Consider the following 18501-nt stretch of genomic DNA (forward strand, 5'->3'; position numbering starts at 1 on the left):
CAACCCTGGGTGGAGGCCACATACTGTAGCTCGTCTGGTGCGATACACAGTACTGCTATTGTAAGAAACAGGTTATACTTTTATTTTCATGTACCACAATTGTCTAACTCCTCTAGGGTTATCCTTTGACTCTATATTTGAACTGCCATGTATTCTCTTAGAGCACAGCACTCCGGTGAAATAAAGTATTCTGCTCAATTGAATCTAGCTGGACATAAGATATTGATTATTGTCATACAGGTACAGTATCAATCATAATTTAGATTTTTGTAATACAGCTTTCCATCAATCACATAGAAAAGCACATGACAAATGCTGAAGTTTGCATAGATCTTTATTTTTCGTAGAATCTATCAATTAAATAAAAAGGACAAATTTAACAAGAGCAAAACAAATGTTTAAATTACAAGAACATTACACTGCACCATATATATATATAGTACAAAAATAGGCCTTATTTTAGAGTTATGTCCCATCTAAGGTAGTCATTCTTTTACATTATTCATAGGTCACTGTTTCTGTAAGGTATTAGATGTAGCCCCAGGCCAAAGACTTCATAAGGAGAGGTGTGGAGAGGTGGACAGAGCTGGATGGGCCGTATGTCCAGAGCTCTGTTTAACCCCCATGAGTGTGTTTCTTCTGTAGTTATAAACACACACACAGCCTCATTCAGCCCTTTAATGTATGGGGATGGGATACATTCTCAATCTGCTCCCTCCACATCCAACGCTGTATCTCAGCATACAGAATGTCTCAGCTCCACCACTGTCACCAAGCAGGGGGTGGAGAGGGAAAGGTCTCTCTGCATTAAAAAGCAGGAATAACAAAGAGATTTAAAAAAAGACATTCATCCGATTTATGAATCAATGCATATAGAAAACCTCAGATTGCATCATCTCCCCAACTCAGGCTCAGCAATCTGGAGCAGAACTGTACTGAACACAAGTCTAAATTGCCCTGTCTTTGGTAATGCCAGAATCTCTGCTGCAGTCAGCTGTAGTATTGAGGCTGCACTGCAAGGGGCGCAACCTCCTTCCCAGCAGCTGTCTTTTTCCTTAGACATACTGTTATAATGCAATATAGATTTCCACATTCAGAAGTGACCAATTTAGAGGAAACAATGTAAATGGGGGGGGGGGGGGGGTTGGCCATTAAAATGATTGCTATATGATTGCTCAACTGTAATTCTGGTAGGAAGAAAAATCTCTTAGGATTTATCAGTTACTTCATTATCATCAACGATAGCACCTTACATCAGCCAGGGTTAAACGACACACTATTCCAGCGTTGTGGTAATTACATATTTTGCTTAAAGTTGGCCGTCATTACTTTGCACTCAGAGGATAGCAACTCCCCAATCTGTGTATGGAAGACTGTCTTCCTCAGAAATGTTTTGAATTACATAAGATTTAAAGCACAGGAATCACCCCTCCCTTTTAAAAAACAATCCTGAAAACTATATATTCAGAGGGCATAAATAAGGATATATTAAATTACATTTAAATTGTGCCAAGACAGAATAGGGGAGGAGAGAGAGAAAAAAGAGAGACTGCAGCCCTACAGCCCTGGCACTGTAGATAAAGACATTTCAGTCTTATTATTAAAGTAGAAGTGTAAATCAGTGTAAGGAAAACTCCTACAGTTCAAAAGAAATATCCTTCTCTGAAAAGCATTCACCTTTGACCTATATAATCCTTCATCATCGCTATGGAACACATATACTCTGCTGCCGTTGCTGTGTGATCTGAGTGAGAGGACAGGATGAGCAGCTGCATCAATCTTTTATGCACGTTGTCACTATGACAGCCCCTCTCAGTGAAGCCCCCTATTATCTGCTGGAAATGAAAAATAACTTCAACATAAAAATAGAAGAAAGAAAAAGATAGATGGATCCAATATTTGTCCAATGGATGAATTAATGAGGTACAGATTGTAGAAGATATGCAGCCAAAAATTCACTTAAAAGTTTTTCAATAAAGATACAGTATGAGTAGAGAAAAAAAAACCTCCTTTAGAACACATCTGAGCTGTAGTGTCGTTCAGGATATAATTCATTGGCAAGTATATGAAACAGATTATCTCTAGTTTGCATCGACATCCCTGATGACGACTGGAGGGCGAGTGGAGAGAAGCTGTGATAAGTCTCAATGACAGATAAAAGATGTTAAAAGAAGTTTGCTTATTATAGCCAACCTCAGTTCTTTGACATAGGCAGATCTTTAAAGAACAGGGAACGGGAAACTACATAGGCCAACCAGTATCATAACTCAGCCTACAAACACAACCACATCCTTAGTATTCCTAATGTGGTCATTCCTTCCCTTTGCTCAACTGGACACCTGCTCACACACTTGGCCGGCACACACTCAGACACACATATACCTTACTGAAACGAGGTAGGGTGTGTGTGATGAACAGCATTAAAAAGAGCAGCAGAGTAGGGAGAGTGAAGTGCCCAGTCTGGTAATCACGGCCAGACTTTGTTATTCTCTCTCTCCTCTGCAGTGCATAAAACCCTTCTCTCTATCACACACTCCTCTCACTACCTGTATAGCTGCTCAGAGAAGCCCACAGGAACCCTTGTGTTAAAAAAGTCACTTCTACAGTACTGAGCCCCATCCACAATACATCTCACTACCACTTTCATCCTCAGTAGCTGAGCAATTATAAGACTTAAGTGGAAAGCCAATGTAATTATTCATAGGTACTTTTTTCTTGGGAATGGGGTTTCAAATCATAGAGGCAGTATTATTTTGGTCTAAATTCTGAGGCCTAGTAAAGTGTGGAGGCGTAGCTGAGTGAACTGCTGACCTATCTTTGTGGATCTGGCAGCGAGCAAGCACTCAGTCCGACCCCCCCCCCCCCCCACTGGAGAACAGAGAGGGGCGGAGGTCAGGGGACTTTATATAACCCTCAGAATCACATGAATCCAGCATTCCTAAACCGCTCGGAATAAGCAGAACGCCTCCTGAATTCCATGCTGGGGGTAGAGTGAGTGTTGCTAGTCTCATGACTCATAGCCTTGTATCCAGCCAGAGCTGAGAGATACAGTCTCATACTGCAGCATGGACACACACAGTAGCTCTGGGAGAGCCTGGGTCTGATTCACCAAAACACTGGGACTATGAGGACTCAAGCTGTGGCTTCTCAGAACCTGACCCTACCCCGATCTCGCTTCCTACTCAGCATGCGCACACGCACAGCTGTGTACCCCCAATTTACAATCTCATACTGCACTGGAACTGGAGAGAAAGAAAAAAAAAGAGAGCAAACAATAATGGTTTGTTTATTGTGACAGGGAAACCCTGGAGACGTCCGGGAAATGGGCTGTGTTCAGAAAACACTCTGTCTGATGGTGATTGAGGGCGAAAGGGCACAGAGAGACAGTTTAATAGAAAAGCACCCGAGTGTGAAGCGAGCGCCGAGCGCGCCCAGGCCATCCCTGTTCCATGTGACTCCAGTCTCCCATCAGGTCACCCACTACAGAGTGGAACACTAAACCTGGGGAATGAAACCCCATGAGGGGAAGAACGAGGGAGTGAAACAGGGAAAGAGAAACCAGAGGAGGGGAACATGAGGACAGGGAGCCCAGAATTAGACGAGTCAGAGTGATTTGGGGGGGGGGGGGGGGGTACAAAGACAGGAGGGGGTTAAAGAGCACTTTGTGTTTTGATAAAGGCAGTCTTCTCATTGTGTACGTCAAACTCATCGTTGTCTGAGTCAGTGTTCACCCCTTCGTCGCCCCACACTGTAGGGATACCGCGGTACGACACCATTCTGCTGCTGCCCCCCAGACCGAAGCCCCCCCCCTCAAGCCTGAGCCGGCCTCCTCCAGTGAGGGCAGTTTGGCCAAGACTCCAGACCTCAGCTGCAGCAGAACGAACACCCCAGCGAAGGTGGCCATGATGATCATGCAGCTGAGCACGGCGATGGTGACGGGCAGGCGGGAGCTGAGCTCTGGGCGGGGACCGGCATTGCCCTGGCCCACCATGAAGTTGCCAGGGGACTCCCTCTGGATCTGGTTGAGGTGCAGGCAGGTGCTGGACACAGGGTCCAGGTGGCTGTGAGGGGGGCAGGAGAGGCAGGCGCTGGGGCTGAGGCCGCTGCAGGTCAGGCAGGGTGGTTGGCAGGGCAGGCAGGAGGGGACCGAGGCTGGATCCACAGAGTTCCCCATGGTGTAATTGAGGAGCTGGGAGCCTGCGGTGTAGCCGGCTGGACAGTCCCTCACACAGCCTTGCTGGAAGAGGTAGTAGCCACCATTGCACTCTGCATACAGGGAGACGAGGAGAAACAGAGACACATTTTAGTACTGCTGGTGTCCAAATTCTTTATTTAACATGGTTAGTGCACAATCACCGCTAATAAATTGATTTAATTAACACAAACCTTCAATATGTGAACTGTATTTGAATAGTCTGCCATGACAATCATGCAGCACATTACGCATCGCCTCATTCTGGGTCATTAAAATCATGAGCCTGTGAATGTGCCCTCAACTTAAGCTGCATAATGTTCATGTAGCTTCTGCTAGAATGAACAGTTTCCTGCCGCAAATTGTTTGGAGTGTGAATGTGCATATTGTGTGCTGAGACAAATGCAGCGTGTGTAAATCCCTCATCTATCTGAGGAGAAATGCACTGTAGCATATCTATGCCCTGAGCCCTGCTTTGCCAACCTAGTTGGAAAAAATAATATTGCAGATATATAGACTTTCTAATAAGCTCTGAAGCATCTATCTGTACTAAGTTTACACATCCACGTGGACAGTTTGGCAGTGGCATTAGTGTGTTATCACCGCAGTAGTTTCAGTCGTAGCACCCTGTAACTCGTTATCTCTCCCAATGATTTGGAATGCTAATCTCACACACACAGCTACTGAGGCCCTCCCCCCCAGCAGCCCACTCCGCAAGACCCATTCCCCCCCAGCCTACACGGTACGACAGACCATTACCCCAATCTAATTACTTGGTTCATAATCAGTTGTCATTCTCTCCCTGTTGAAGTGGGTAGGAGAGAGAGGAAGGATCAAATGAAATTGGAGAGCAGGAAAAGAGGAGGACAGAGGAAGGGAGAGAGAGGAAGAGGGTGGGAGTAGTGACAGAAGGTTGAGGGAGAAGGGGATGATGACAGAGGACAGAGGGAGAAGGGGTTGATGACAGAGGCAAGAGGAAAGGGGGAAGAGGGAGCAGTAGGGATGAAATTCCAACACAAATGATACAGTATGTATACAGGGCTGGTCTGGCTGCACTAATAAGAGTTGTCATCTGCTAACTGGCTGAATGTGTTGATCACAGCCAGGCCCAGTCCTGGCCGTTCTGCTGCTCTAGATGAGACCCAAAATATTCCCGCCCTCCTCCTATACCCCCACAAAACTAGAATAGTCCCATTAATTAAGTATTTTCCAGACGTTGAAGTGACGTTCATTTTAGGTTCTGAATGAAAGGTGAAAATACATATTTTCCGGATGTTGAAATCAGGTAAAATGTCAGTTCTGAAAGAAAGTTGAAAATTTATAGTCAGCCGTCTAAGAGAGCCTGGGTCTGACCAAGCGAAGGTCGGTCCAGACCAAACCTTTAAATTGTTGTATTTTCTTTACCCAGTTTTTCTCCCCAATTTTGTGGTATCCAATTGGTAGTTAGTCTTGTCTCATCGCTGCAACTCCCGTACGGACTCGGGAGAGGCAAATTTCGAGAGCCGTGCATCCTGCGAAACACAACCCAACCAAGCCGCACTGCTTCTTGACACAATGCCCACTTAACCCGGAAGCCAGCCGCACCAATGTGTCTGAGGAAACACTGTGCACCTGGCGACAGTGTCAGCATGCACTGCGCTCGGTCTGCCACAGGAGTCGCTAGTGCGCAACAGGAACATCCCTGCCAGCCAAATCCTCCCTAACCCGAACGATGCTGGGCCAATTGTGCGCCACCCCATGGGTCTCCCGGTTGCGGCCGGCTGCGACAGAGCCTGGACTCGAACCCAGAATCTCTAGTGGCACAGCTAGCACAGCGAAGCAGTGCCTTGCGCCACTCGGGAGGCCCAGACCAAACCAAATCCGAGCCAAACACAGACGTCTATAATTGGTTCAGGTTTGGTCTGGGCCTGACCAAAAATCTACATCTGTGGGCGTGAAAAAAAAAGAAAAAAAGACTGGTCTGGACAGGACCAAAAAAAGACACCTAATTGATTTTGGCGTCAGTCAGTGCTGACTGGGGTGTAGTCTACAGTGTCGGCCTGCAATGGAATTTTATGAATGCCCATCCATTTGGTGGGCCTACTGTTTGTATTTTTTTTTTAAAGGCAGTTGCATTTGCTTCATTAGTCCTGATTCCCATGACTAAGCTACCCTGTGACTAAGCTACCCTGTGACTAAGCTACCCTGTGACTAAGCTACCCCAACTTTATCAGGAGTTATCCTGGGCCTATTTGCAATGAGAATCAATGCGTTTAACACAGCAGCAAATGCAGAAGTATCTTATTTTTCCATATAATCAGCTCGTCAAAAATGTACCGATACAAACTTGAAACCAATGTAACCCACTGGTTGTCCATTCCATAATGTCATTTAAAAAAAATGTTTTACCTGTCCTGTTTTTAGGATTGTTTTGGGGCAGAATTATATGTTATGAGTTGTTGGAGGTGAGTCTTGGTCAGTTTAGCTCGGAAAATCCATCAACAAACTCAACCATCCAGAGTTCATGCTTCACAACCTACATCTATGCCATTACACCACTGACGATCTGATACAGTATACCAACAAGAGTATTAAATTGTGATACCCAGGGGATCCTGCAGGGGTCAGACTGTTCCTGTCTCTCCCAGTCTTATTCTAGGGCAGTGGTCTCCAACCTCGAGCATGAACACTAACTTAAAATTGAACATGTCACGAGCTACTTTTTTTAAATAGAATTTTTCAAATAGGCACATTATTTTCTTCTCCTGTACCCTGCAACTCTTCCCCGGATCCTTCGTTAACCAGATTTGTGCTTTCTGTCAATATAGGTTGTGAGTTCAAACCCCCGAGCTGACAAGGTACAAATCTGTCGTTCTGCCCCTGAACAGGCAGTTAACCCACTGTTCCCAGGCCGTCATTGAAAATAAGAATGTGTTCTTAACTGACTTGCCTGGTTAAATAAAAGGTAAAATTAAAATTAAAATACCCAGGTAATATAATGGTTAATAAACAGTATTTGGCATGACAGGCCCCATAAAATGTGTATTTTTCCAAATTCATATCTCTCAGTTGAATTGTATTTTTTACTCTCACTATAACAATTATTCATAAATAAACAACGAAAATGGAGTCCATGTCAATGCTTAAACCACATCAGAAGACCATTTTTGAGGTCTGTAGAACACGTCATGGCAGAGTTTGCAAAGCAATGGCCCAATTGATACAAATAATCATCACATAGCCTAGTTCTGTGAGGTTAAATGTTTGTTCACATTTAATTGAGAAGGTTTATGGGGAATGTCCTTCTGTCTACCCACAAGACGTCAGTTATCATTAGACAAACGCACACACCAAACAGATAGTGTGTTACGCTTGGCTTTTTAGTCAACAGTGGCAAACCAGGGGTGGGATAATGTCAATGTTTATGACAATTTCTGATGGAACACATGAAGAAATTCATGTACTTTCAGAATTTATTGGCAAGCTTATCGTAGGTGGGCTGCGAGCTACTGGAAGCTCGCAATCTATCTTTTGGAGACAAGCCACACACTTTTGATAGGAGAGCCAGTGTTTCATCTCTCTGGTCTTATTTGGACAGTGTGCAGTGTAAATGTACCTGATCATTAAATGGTTAGGTTTAGGGTAGGGGTAGGCAACTGAAGCCTGCAGAGTCACAGTGGGGCAGACTTTTGATCCATTAGACCATGATGGATTTAATTAGGTGCATTTGTGGTGTGCAGGAACAAAAGCCTGGGCACACCACAGCTCTAAGAGACCCTAGTTTCCTAACCCTAGGTACAGAATCTACATTCTCTTATAGTAACCAATAGTAACCAACAGTAACATTCTTACCAATGCAGATCTGCTGTAGGTCAAAAGTCTTACAGCTGCCGTTACTGGGCTGAGAGAGGTCCTTGGCTGTGGAGCTGGGAGAGTCTGAGCCTGTACCATACAGCACCAGGGTGAACTGAGTCAGAGTGCCTAGACCGAGGGAGAGAGAGAGAGTGTTACACATAAGAAACAAGAGCACAGATCTCCAAGCCACCGTCTACGCCAGCAGGGCTCTGGCACTCTTCAGGGTGGGTTCTGTAATTGCAGCTTCTATCCTGCTCCTTTTATATTCTTGGATTTCCTGGATGGAATGACAGGAAAAGATTCCTAGAAGTAAAGCATTAAATGTATAAGTATATATTCTGGTGTTTCGCTATAGACCCGTTAGTTCAGAACAACACTTCCCGGGAGAGCCATTTATATGAGGGGCCCTTTAAGAGGGTCCAACTTCCTATATCACAGAAGGGGGGCTGAGAGATCTACAGCCAGCGGGAGGGAGGAAGGGGAGGGCGAGAAAGAAGAGTGAGAGAAAATAAAACGAAAGAGAGCGAGAGAAAATTACAAATAAATCCCAAAATATTGTCTGACAGTAGTGTGGCCTGGATGAGTCTTAGGTCATAGTTATCCTGGATCATCCTGGGTTAGCCTGGGCCAGACAGCAGGGTCCTCCACTCTCCTGCTTGATTTACTCTCCCTGGTTTAATGAAGCTGATTTAGAGGTGGGTGTGTGGAGCTAGAGAGAGACTGCCTGACAGTTTGTATAAAGGGGATCAAAAGGAAAGCTATCCAGGCACCAGACATTGCTGCCCTGCGTATAAAACACTCCCTATTAGCGGTCTGGAAGCATCTCACACACACAAAATCATCAACACATGAATGACATACATGCACTGACGCACACTATGAAATACACAAATCCATTAACACATAAATCAAGCACATACTGCACATGCACACACTCTCTCTCACACACAGTACATCAATGAATCAAAAACATATGATGCACAGATAAATGCAACCACAAGCATAAATCCCGTCACACACACATTCTTTCAGTGACACTGCTAGTCAGACATGGTTGCATTAACAGAAACCCTGTCACTCTCTTTCTGTCTCTGAGCTCCCAGACAATGTTCCAGACTTAACAATAGCATATGTTAAGGTAGTAAACAAGAGGTGTCTTACCATAGTCGCTGGCCCCTGCCACATTTACCATCTCCAGGGTCCACTCCCCCCGAGGGTCCTCATCCCAGGAGTGTGTGGTCATGAAAGCCCAGTCATTAAAGCCCTCTGACGAGTAGTCATGAGGCCTGGAGAGGGGAGAGACAGGAGGTATGTAATACAAGGTGTGTGTGTGTGTGTGTGTGTGTGTGTGTGTGTGTGTGTGTGTGTGTGTGTGTGTGTGTGTGTGTGTGTGTGTGTGTGTGTGTGTGTGTGTGTGTGTGTGTGTGTGTGTGTGTGTGTGTGTGTGTGTGTGTGTACCTGGGAGCGAGCAGTGTGGAGCGGGTACCCTGTGGGCTGGTCAGGTAGATGCCCAGGTCGCCCCTGCGGTTGTAGGAGAGGGTGAGCTGGGCCTGGGCATGTTCTAGGGAGCTCACATGGTTGGCTGTCCCAACACAGCCGTCCACTGTCTTGGTGATCAGCAGGTGGCTCCCAATGTTCCTGGCACACAGATAAACAGCACATCAGCATATGGACCAAATACATACATTTGCACAAAGACAGCATAGTTATTGAAGATGAAAATTGGCTTGGAGTGGCTTGTGTTTTCATGTTGCTGGCTTCTGGGGTCTGTGAGAAAGATGCCTCATCTGGGAGTGAGCATGTGACAGCAACTCTGTGTGACCGACGATAATGGTTCTCTGAGTGATGCTGCATGAGGGTGACTGTTGCTCTGGACTAGTGTGTGAGAGAGAGACTAGTGTGTGAGAGAGAGAGCCTGCTGAGGGCACAGGGTTTGCGGCCTTGAAACAGGATTAGCAGTTCAGGTCCTGCAGCAGCCCTGTCCTCTGCAGGAGAAAAGTACCAGGCTCCCCCGACTCCCCCCAATCCGCTTAGCAGCTTACACACATCCACTACAACTGAACCCAGAGGAGGAGGAGGAGAGGAGGGCTGTGGGGGGAGAGGAGGGCATGAGGCTTTAGAAAAGCTGTGGCGCCCAGCTGATAGAAAATACGGGCCGTAATCAGTGAACTGGGTGTAAAAACACACCGCTTCCCCCTAATTAAATCCCATAAAATGTTAGAATCCAATCCGCAGCAGTCAGAGAGAGTGAAGGGGAAATGAATCCCCACCAAGCCAGCAGTTATCGCTCAGAAGCAACACCTCTTGTACTGTACAATGCACAAACACCATGCCACCAACACCTTTAACAGGCTCCAGTGGGCTGTGATCTGGGGACCAGTACAGAGACAATACAACAGGGCTGGGAACCTGTCAGCTACAGTATGTAGCAGAGGCAGGGTTAAAGACGGTAGAGAGTGGAAGCGAAAGAGCAATATTGAGAGAGTATGAGGGGAAAACAGAGAGAGGGAGAGAGAGCAAGACCAAAGGAGCAGAAAGATGGAGTGGAAGAGTGAAAGAGTAAAAGATCGACAGAGGTCTAGAGACAGCCAGGGAAGCATAGAGAGAGACTCATCTGAAAATGATTATTTCCCTTAAACATGCTCCCCCAGGCTCAGAAGATCATCGCCCTACCACACACACACACACACACACACACACACACACACACACACACACACACACACACACACACACACACACACACACACACACACACACACACACACACACACACACACACACACACACACACACACACACACACACACACACACACACACACGAACCCAGCAGAGCATATCACTGGGCCTCCGGTGCCATGCTCAGAATAGAAACATGACATGCAGTCACACTGGGGTATGACAGCTTGGTCCCACATGTGCACCTCTCACACCTACGGCCCATCACAAACCAGCCCACACACAGCAGCGCTCATCACCTCCACAGTCGACACCCCCCAGATGTGAGACACTCTCACACACACAATCTGAAGCATCCTATACTAATAAGGATCACATAGGTTTATTATAGGTTAATCACCTGGTAGGTTAACTGTACTATACCCAAAACCAATGTAATCCCTATGAAGCTAGTACTGATGCTCCTGCCAGCCAAACAGTGTTACAGGTCGAGTTGGTAGAGCTGTTGTGTGTGTGTGTGTGTGTGTGTGTGTGTGTGTGTGTGTGTGTGTGTGTGTGTGTGTGTGTGTGTGTGTGTGTGTGTGTGTAGCTCACCTGGGCTCTGCCACCATGGACAGCACACATTTTTTCTGGGGCCCAGCGTTGGTCCAGTTCTCAGCCAGAGCCACAATCGCACTGGCATCAAGCAGACCATACCCATATGAATGGCTCACTGAGAGAGATCGAGCGATAGAGAGAGAAGGAAAAATAAAGATCGATATCAGACTGCTGAAAGGCTACTTCATCACGATTCCAGTTCCAACTCAATAAGGGCCTCTTCACTATTAGATTATTGCATGTACCCTGCTGTGTGCCCAGTAAAACCTCTCAATGAACTTTGGATCCATGGCTTTCTGTAATTGCTTAATGTAGGCAACTTTAAATCAATTGATGTAAATACAATATAGATCCGTCTCCATTGTGCAACTGGCAAGGCACGGGAATGATGATGGTCAGTCGAGCTCAGCTAATGGGACGCCTCGCTGTACCTTTTCGGCCGACCCCATTGGTATTCCAGTCGTTGGTGAGGAGGTGGGCGGGATGAGAGGTCCTCACGACCAAGTGCTGCATGTCCCTCCATGTCAGGTTTTTACTACACACACACACACACACACACACACACACACACACACACACACACACACACACACACACACAAAATAACTTTCAATATAGAAGATACCAGATCTAACATACCCTTGACATGATTATGAAGACAGTACAACAAGCAACAACATATCCTACTGTACCACAATGCATAGCGACTGATTGCAAAGGAAATGGCATTAGGTGCCCAAGAAGAGTTGAACATCAGGCTTAATGTTACCACATTGAAAAGATAAAGAGACCAGAGATCCCTCTGTCAGTCACATCTCTGCTCTCCCACACTCTCCTCTGTTCTCCGTATAAAACCCTGTGTTACTGCAGTTCCACCCAGCAGAGCAACAGTAAAAGCCTACAGTAAAACAGAGTCAAATAGTGTATAGTACCCCAGCGACACAGAGTTTAAACCTCATCAGCTCTGTATTTTACTGAAAGGGAAAGTCAAAGTCCTGCAATACAGTCAGACACTTTTAATGGACAGGGAACTACAGGAGGTTTTTACTGGTCGTGCCCCGTTCCCCAACCAGACTACAGTACTGAGCTGATGACACATTCATAACAGAATGGTAGAAGATAACTGACTCATCTATTCTGATCCACAATGCATTATTACAAGACAGTTGCCTTCCCCCAAGAGTTGGTCATACTTCTGAGACATCTGTGTGTGCGCGTGCTCAGACGGCAAATATTTGTGAACAGACAAAAAGCACAAAGGAGGGAGAGAAACAGAGAGAGCAAGATCAGAGAGAGAAAAATGGGAACAAGCAAGGGGACATTGAGACAAACAGAGACAACCAAAAGAAGAGACAGAGACACAGATAGAGACAGGTGGTAAGAGTCACTCACTTGGCTTCCAGTGCAAGGGCGATGATCCCAGCAGCCAGAGGAGCCGAGGCGGATGTGCCTGTGTGGGTGTCAGTACACTTCTGTCTGAGGTCCGTTGTCACCTGACAGGAAGAGTTTCATAGTCAGATATGGTGCTCAGATGAATGCCCGTACCGGGCCGAAATGTTTACACCTAATATATGGGCAAATAAATAACTTTTTGTTGAAACAATCAGTAGGAGTGTAAGTTATACACTATAAAAGTCAGATATTCTACTCAGCCCCATCTACTTTGATAGATGTTTATGTATCAACACACGCTTAACATGATTAATCATGAATGTGGAAACATACACCAATCATTAATGATGTGTGCGCACAGCATGCCTCATGGCAAGAGGTTGGGATGAACATCCATTATACGGTATTATACTGTAATCTCTCCTAGTGAGAGGCTCTCCATCCTCCACCTCATGTGTGTGTGTGTGTGTGTGTGTGTGTGTGTGTGTGTGTGTGTGTGTGTGTGTGTGTGTGTGTGTGTGTGTGTGTGTGTGTGTGTGTGTGTGTGTGTGTGTGTGTGTGTGTGAGAGAGACACACACCGGTCTGTGGAAAGGCGAGACATGGAGATGGGATTTTAACATTTTACAGTTCTTCATTCAAATGGACCTCAGAGGGCAGGTGGGAAAGAGTGTGAGTTTATGAAGAGAGAGAAAAGAACAAAATCGTGAAAGAGAGAGTGTCACTGCTCAATGTGAGAAGACTGCAGGCTATGGCTGCCTGAGGCAGGCTAGTGAGAACTGACTCAGTCATTCCTCCAGAGTGAACACACAAAACCTGCCTTGAAGCACCAAACAGTTTAGTAAGCATCTGGCTTACAGAAGCACTAAAACCAATAGGAAAACTGACAAAGAAGTGCAACAGAATACCGGCTAACTAGGACATCCAGAAACGCTCAAACCTCTAGAGTACAGCTAGAGAGTCTGGACTAGTGCTTTGGCTCCGGATTCAACCATCTGAGATACTCTACGGATCCCAGGAGCCAAGTCAACCTGGTTCTATACATCAACATCCTGGCTATACATCAAAAGTTTCCATCCATTCTTACTTAAGCACACATCATTCCCCTGACTAATATGCTGTAAAATAGACTTCCTCCTCTTCAAAGCTCAGTGGAATCTGTGTGATCTCCCATTGCAGTTAGCAACATAATACCACTGAGGCCCTGGAACCACAGTCCACAAGACTCTCACAGGACAGGAGCCCCGACTCACACACTCCTTCACCCTGCATGCACACCATCACTCAGTTTAATGTTTTCTGACATGCCCATTTTCAGACTGTACAGACGAATGCTTCCCATTCTCCCCATGACGCTCACACTGGGAGTGAATGAGAGTGTGTGTTCAGTATGTTTATTAATCCAAATCTGTGTTTCCCGCTCCGTTTGCCACTAAGTGTGTGTGTGTGTGTGTGTGTGTGTGTGTGTGTGTGTGTGTGTGTGTGTGTGTGTGTGTGTGTGTGTGTGTGTGTGTGTGTGTGTGTGTGTGTGTGTGTGTGTGTGTGTGCGTGTGTGCGTGTGTGCGTGTGTGCGTGTGTATATATATATTTGTATGTGAGCATGTGTCTACTGAACTCACTATCTGTTTCTCATTGAGGTTGCCAGAGCTGTAGGTTGTGGCAAGGGTGGAGGAGCAGGCCTCGCTGTACCAGGGCACGTTGCCGTTCTGGGTGGAGCTGCTGATGGACAGGGTGTAGATGCTATTGGTGTAGCCGTCACAGTTACAGCTGTCCTTCTCACGCCCGCCATTACCTGACGCCCACACAAAGATGGAGCCCAGGCCCCCACGACCCTAGAGGAGGGAGAGACAGAACAGAGACAATAACAAACCTAGACAACCACTTCTAGACAGGCCTTTCTGACGTACATGACCACATGCATGTGTATCTTGGTGTGGCGCAGCTAATGAAAGAGGGGAACACAGTGTCATTCAATCTAAATTAGATTCCCATTGATACTACAGCACAACTCTTAACAGGGTCCATCTCTGAAAGGGCTGCCTCAGCTCATCCATACATCACAAGACCGTTTGCACTCAGACGCTTTGAATCCAAAGAGCTTTAATGTACCACGGCCACAATACACGACAACAGGGACAAACTCGGAGCAATACATTATCTGTGCTATTCAGCATTCACAGCGAACAAATATCAAAGTCCCACAGAATGCTCCATTGTGCTGGGTGGTGCAGCCTATTCACATTGACCATCACATGCAACCATCATGAACAGTGTAAACAACAGACTGGAGCTACTGATGATGACATGGCTCCCTATAGAATAGTGTGTTTACATGCCATATGCTTTTTATTTGACAGGCCTGTAATAAAAAGGAGGCAGACAGGGCACCAATAACGGCCCTCAGATGGGGTTTGCCCCATAAGGTCTGATGGTTCTTTGTCTGAATGGCCCGTTGGCCCTGGCTCGGCTCAATGCTTTATGACTGGCTCTCTCACACCCTCTTACCCTTAGAGCTGGGATCAGATGGATGCAGGCTCCCATGTGTACACTACAGAGAGCCTGGCATATGGCACTATACGTCTGCAGTCTTGATGCTTACTGTTCCCTCCACTCAGTCATGCACTGTACACACCTGCCACACTCCCTGGACTCCCACACATACAAAGACTATGCACACCCCCCGTGACTTATTGTTTAACTATAGTATGGCCTGAAAGCGTTGGTAATCACATTTTTGTTTGGTGGAGACCGTATACAGTAAGACGCCCATTAAAGACGCCGCCTTCGGCAAACCAGCTACTGTTTCATAGACACTAAAAACCAGGACCATTCACCATCCTGCTCTTTAAATAGCTATCAAAATGCCTAAAAGCCATAGTCACACACACACACACACACACACACACACACACACACACACACACACACACACACACACACACACACACACACACACACACACACACACACACACACACACACACACACACAGAGAGAGAGAGCGGTAACATCTCAGGGTTGGCAGTATGCCAATGCTCTTCCCGGATGCCCATGCGAGACGAAGGAGCTGTAGCTAAGACTTCGGTCTCTCTGAATCCTGCCACACTAATGTTAAAGCCCCATGAACTATTTACAACTTGTTTGCATTTCACATGCAGAAGAAAATCTGCACGTGACCTGAGCTCAATGGCTTTTTATTGAGATATTCTCATAACACAATTATCCTCCCACTCAGATTCTGAAATCACTTCTACAAATTGTGGTACTGTGAAGGGAAATGATTGTGTAAAGTGCACTTTTTGTGGTTATGAATGTACATCATTTTCAGTGCTTTGTATTGAGGATTCTTTTTCCTATATTCTTTTTTCAGGACATAAAAAAAAAAAAGAAATCCTTACTGGAGTTTAGAAAGCCTGATACTTCCACTGCGACCAAATCCCCATCTTCATAATCGTCAGGGTCAAAAAGTGTGCTAGAGTTGTTCACGCCGCCTTTTGTCCTTCAAAATGGTTGAATAGTTTACTACATAATTACTGGCTGTGTGTAGAGGAAGTCACCCACAAACTATTGATTTTTATGGGGGACATATAAATGGTGGAACGCGGCACACATCCGAGGCCCAAAACACACAGATATTTACACGCACCTCGGTCACGCCGCGTAGAAAGGCCTCCTTGGCGAGCTTGGCGGGCCCATCCACCGTCTTCCCATCATCCTCGGGGCCCCAGCTGGCACTGTAGATGTGAATGTGCTGTGGGTTCAGACTGAGAGACTGGGCCTCCACCACGTCTGTCACCTCGCCGTCCAGCATACGCACTCCTACACACACACACACACACACACACACACAAATTTGTACACATTTGATCTAATAATCATCTAGTCCTTTTCTTTGAAGAGAGGTGAGGTTAAACTCAAATACCAAAGCCACTGGTAGGAAGTGTTCCACAGACAAACAAACAGTCAGCAGCAGAGTTGGTGATAAATAAGTCTTAGATCTGAAGAAGCTCGGATACTGAAGGTTCGTTTACAGGTGATAAATGAGAACATTCTGTTTCCCTCCAAAGAAAACAGATGACATTTGAATCCGGGTGGACATTGTGTTGCACAAATCCCCTCTGCAGAAGAGGGACACTTGAATTGGGATATGCCAGCGCTTTTTGTATATTAAAGCCATCGATTCTGAATCTAATTTAGAATGTTTTCTAGCGCCAGCCTCCAGGGCAGTTTTCGGAGCCTCCTCATCCTCTTTCTCTCCGCACCCCCATCCCAGCCCAGCAGACAGAAAGCTGACAAATCGAAGGCAGACATCTTCAAAACAAACTCGCTGGCTGCTTTGATGCATGGAGGGTCAAGTTACTCCATACTGCCTTCATACCGGTTAAAGTAAACAAACAGAGTTTGTCCCTTTGAAGTCCTCAAAGGCATCCAGCGGCGAGGGCACTGACTCAAATCGTTTTATAGGAGGAGATAGCCCATTATCTGGGGAGCGCTGCGCCCATCTCTGCTACTCCTTACCTCCACCAACACACAGGGATTCTTCTGTAGGTGGGTTGAAGCCAATACAGCTTTCTAGATCTTAAGGTCAAAGCTTGAGCTTACAGTTTGTGCTCTGGAATAGTGGTAGGATTCCTGGTGGGATGACAAAGACCAGCCTTCCATTGGTAGTCACTGCCATAGAGTGATAGGAAATTAGATTAATCTCTCCCTGTATGCGTGTGCACACACACACACACACACACACACACACACACACACACACACACACACACACACACACACACACACACACACACACACACACACACACTAAGTCCTCGCAAGAATAATAAACCAATACAATTCAGAGAAGTGAGGACATTTTGCTGGTCCTCACTTATAAAAAAGGTATTTTAGGTTTAGGTTAGGTTTAGAATTAGGGTTAGCGGTAAGGTTTAGGGTTAGGGGTAAAATACGATTTTGAATAGGAATCAATTGTTGGTCCAATTGTTGGTCCCCAAAAAGTCCTCAAATGTATAGTAAGACATAGTTGTGTGTCTGTAGGTGTGTATGGTATGAGAGCTGGTGGAGTGGCAATGCAATAGACCATCTACAGTATTGCCTTTCTAGAATTCAAATATTTATTTCTAGAAGTGGGTACTACTCACTTATTAACAGGCAGCTGCCGGACTGGGCCAAGCCTGCAGGTTGGTCACGCACGCACACACACACACACACACACGCACGCACGCACACAAACGCGGCCTGCTGTTCCTCTGCTTCACTCTCCTTTACGCCTGACAGGGCACCCTTGCTGCAGTCTTGGAAGGACTGTGGTTGGTCAGAAAGTTTCTGTCCTCTGAGTGGGGAAGGTGAGCAGAAGCTGCTGCTCATTAACCATCTCATTAACACGCAGACTGTTTAATCACTGGCCAGTGTGAAGTCTACCTTTATAAAGGAAGTGGTCGTGCTGAAGAGGCTGAATGCAGGAGGCATATACTGTTGTTAAACTTCGGCAGACTTCATTTTTCAACTAAACGAATAACACTTGTATGTGTGTTCATGGTTTAAATGAGACAGTACTACTCCTGACAGAAGAGAAGTGGCGGCAGGCAGATATTGGATGTGACCAATAAGGACTAAAACTATGCGTTGGATTTAGCCGGGCTGTGACAGCTGGAAACATGCAGCGGCATGGAGAGATAAAACATGCAGAGGGGTAATGAGATGAGAGCACGAACTGACTGGATAAAAGAGATGGCTCTAATTAAAGGGATTACACACGCTTACACTGAGGCATAGGCTCAGAGGAGCCACGCTGCACGCAG

General features: G+C 46.0%; 1 protein-coding gene across 1 annotated transcript in view; it reads right to left on the reverse strand.

The window, feature by feature from the left end:
• Positions 1-316: 316 nt before the first annotated feature.
• The window catches only part of furina (furin (paired basic amino acid cleaving enzyme) a), a 104078-nt gene continuing 85893 nt past the window's right edge, over positions 317-18501 (reverse strand). The window contains 10 exon segments of the mRNA XM_046345899.1: positions 317-3806; positions 3809-4266; positions 8024-8152; positions 9188-9312; positions 9485-9664; positions 11302-11419; positions 11736-11839; positions 12697-12797; positions 14314-14526; positions 16341-16513. Of these exon segments, the coding sequence (XP_046201855.1) occupies positions 3651-3806; positions 3809-4266; positions 8024-8152; positions 9188-9312; positions 9485-9664; positions 11302-11419; positions 11736-11839; positions 12697-12797; positions 14314-14526; positions 16341-16513 (1757 nt within the window). The 3' untranslated portion in view covers positions 317-3650.

Source organism: Oncorhynchus gorbuscha, linkage group LG04 (assembly GCF_021184085.1).
Source record: "Oncorhynchus gorbuscha isolate QuinsamMale2020 ecotype Even-year linkage group LG04, OgorEven_v1.0, whole genome shotgun sequence".
Lineage (NCBI taxonomy): Eukaryota > Metazoa > Chordata > Actinopteri > Salmoniformes > Salmonidae > Oncorhynchus > Oncorhynchus gorbuscha.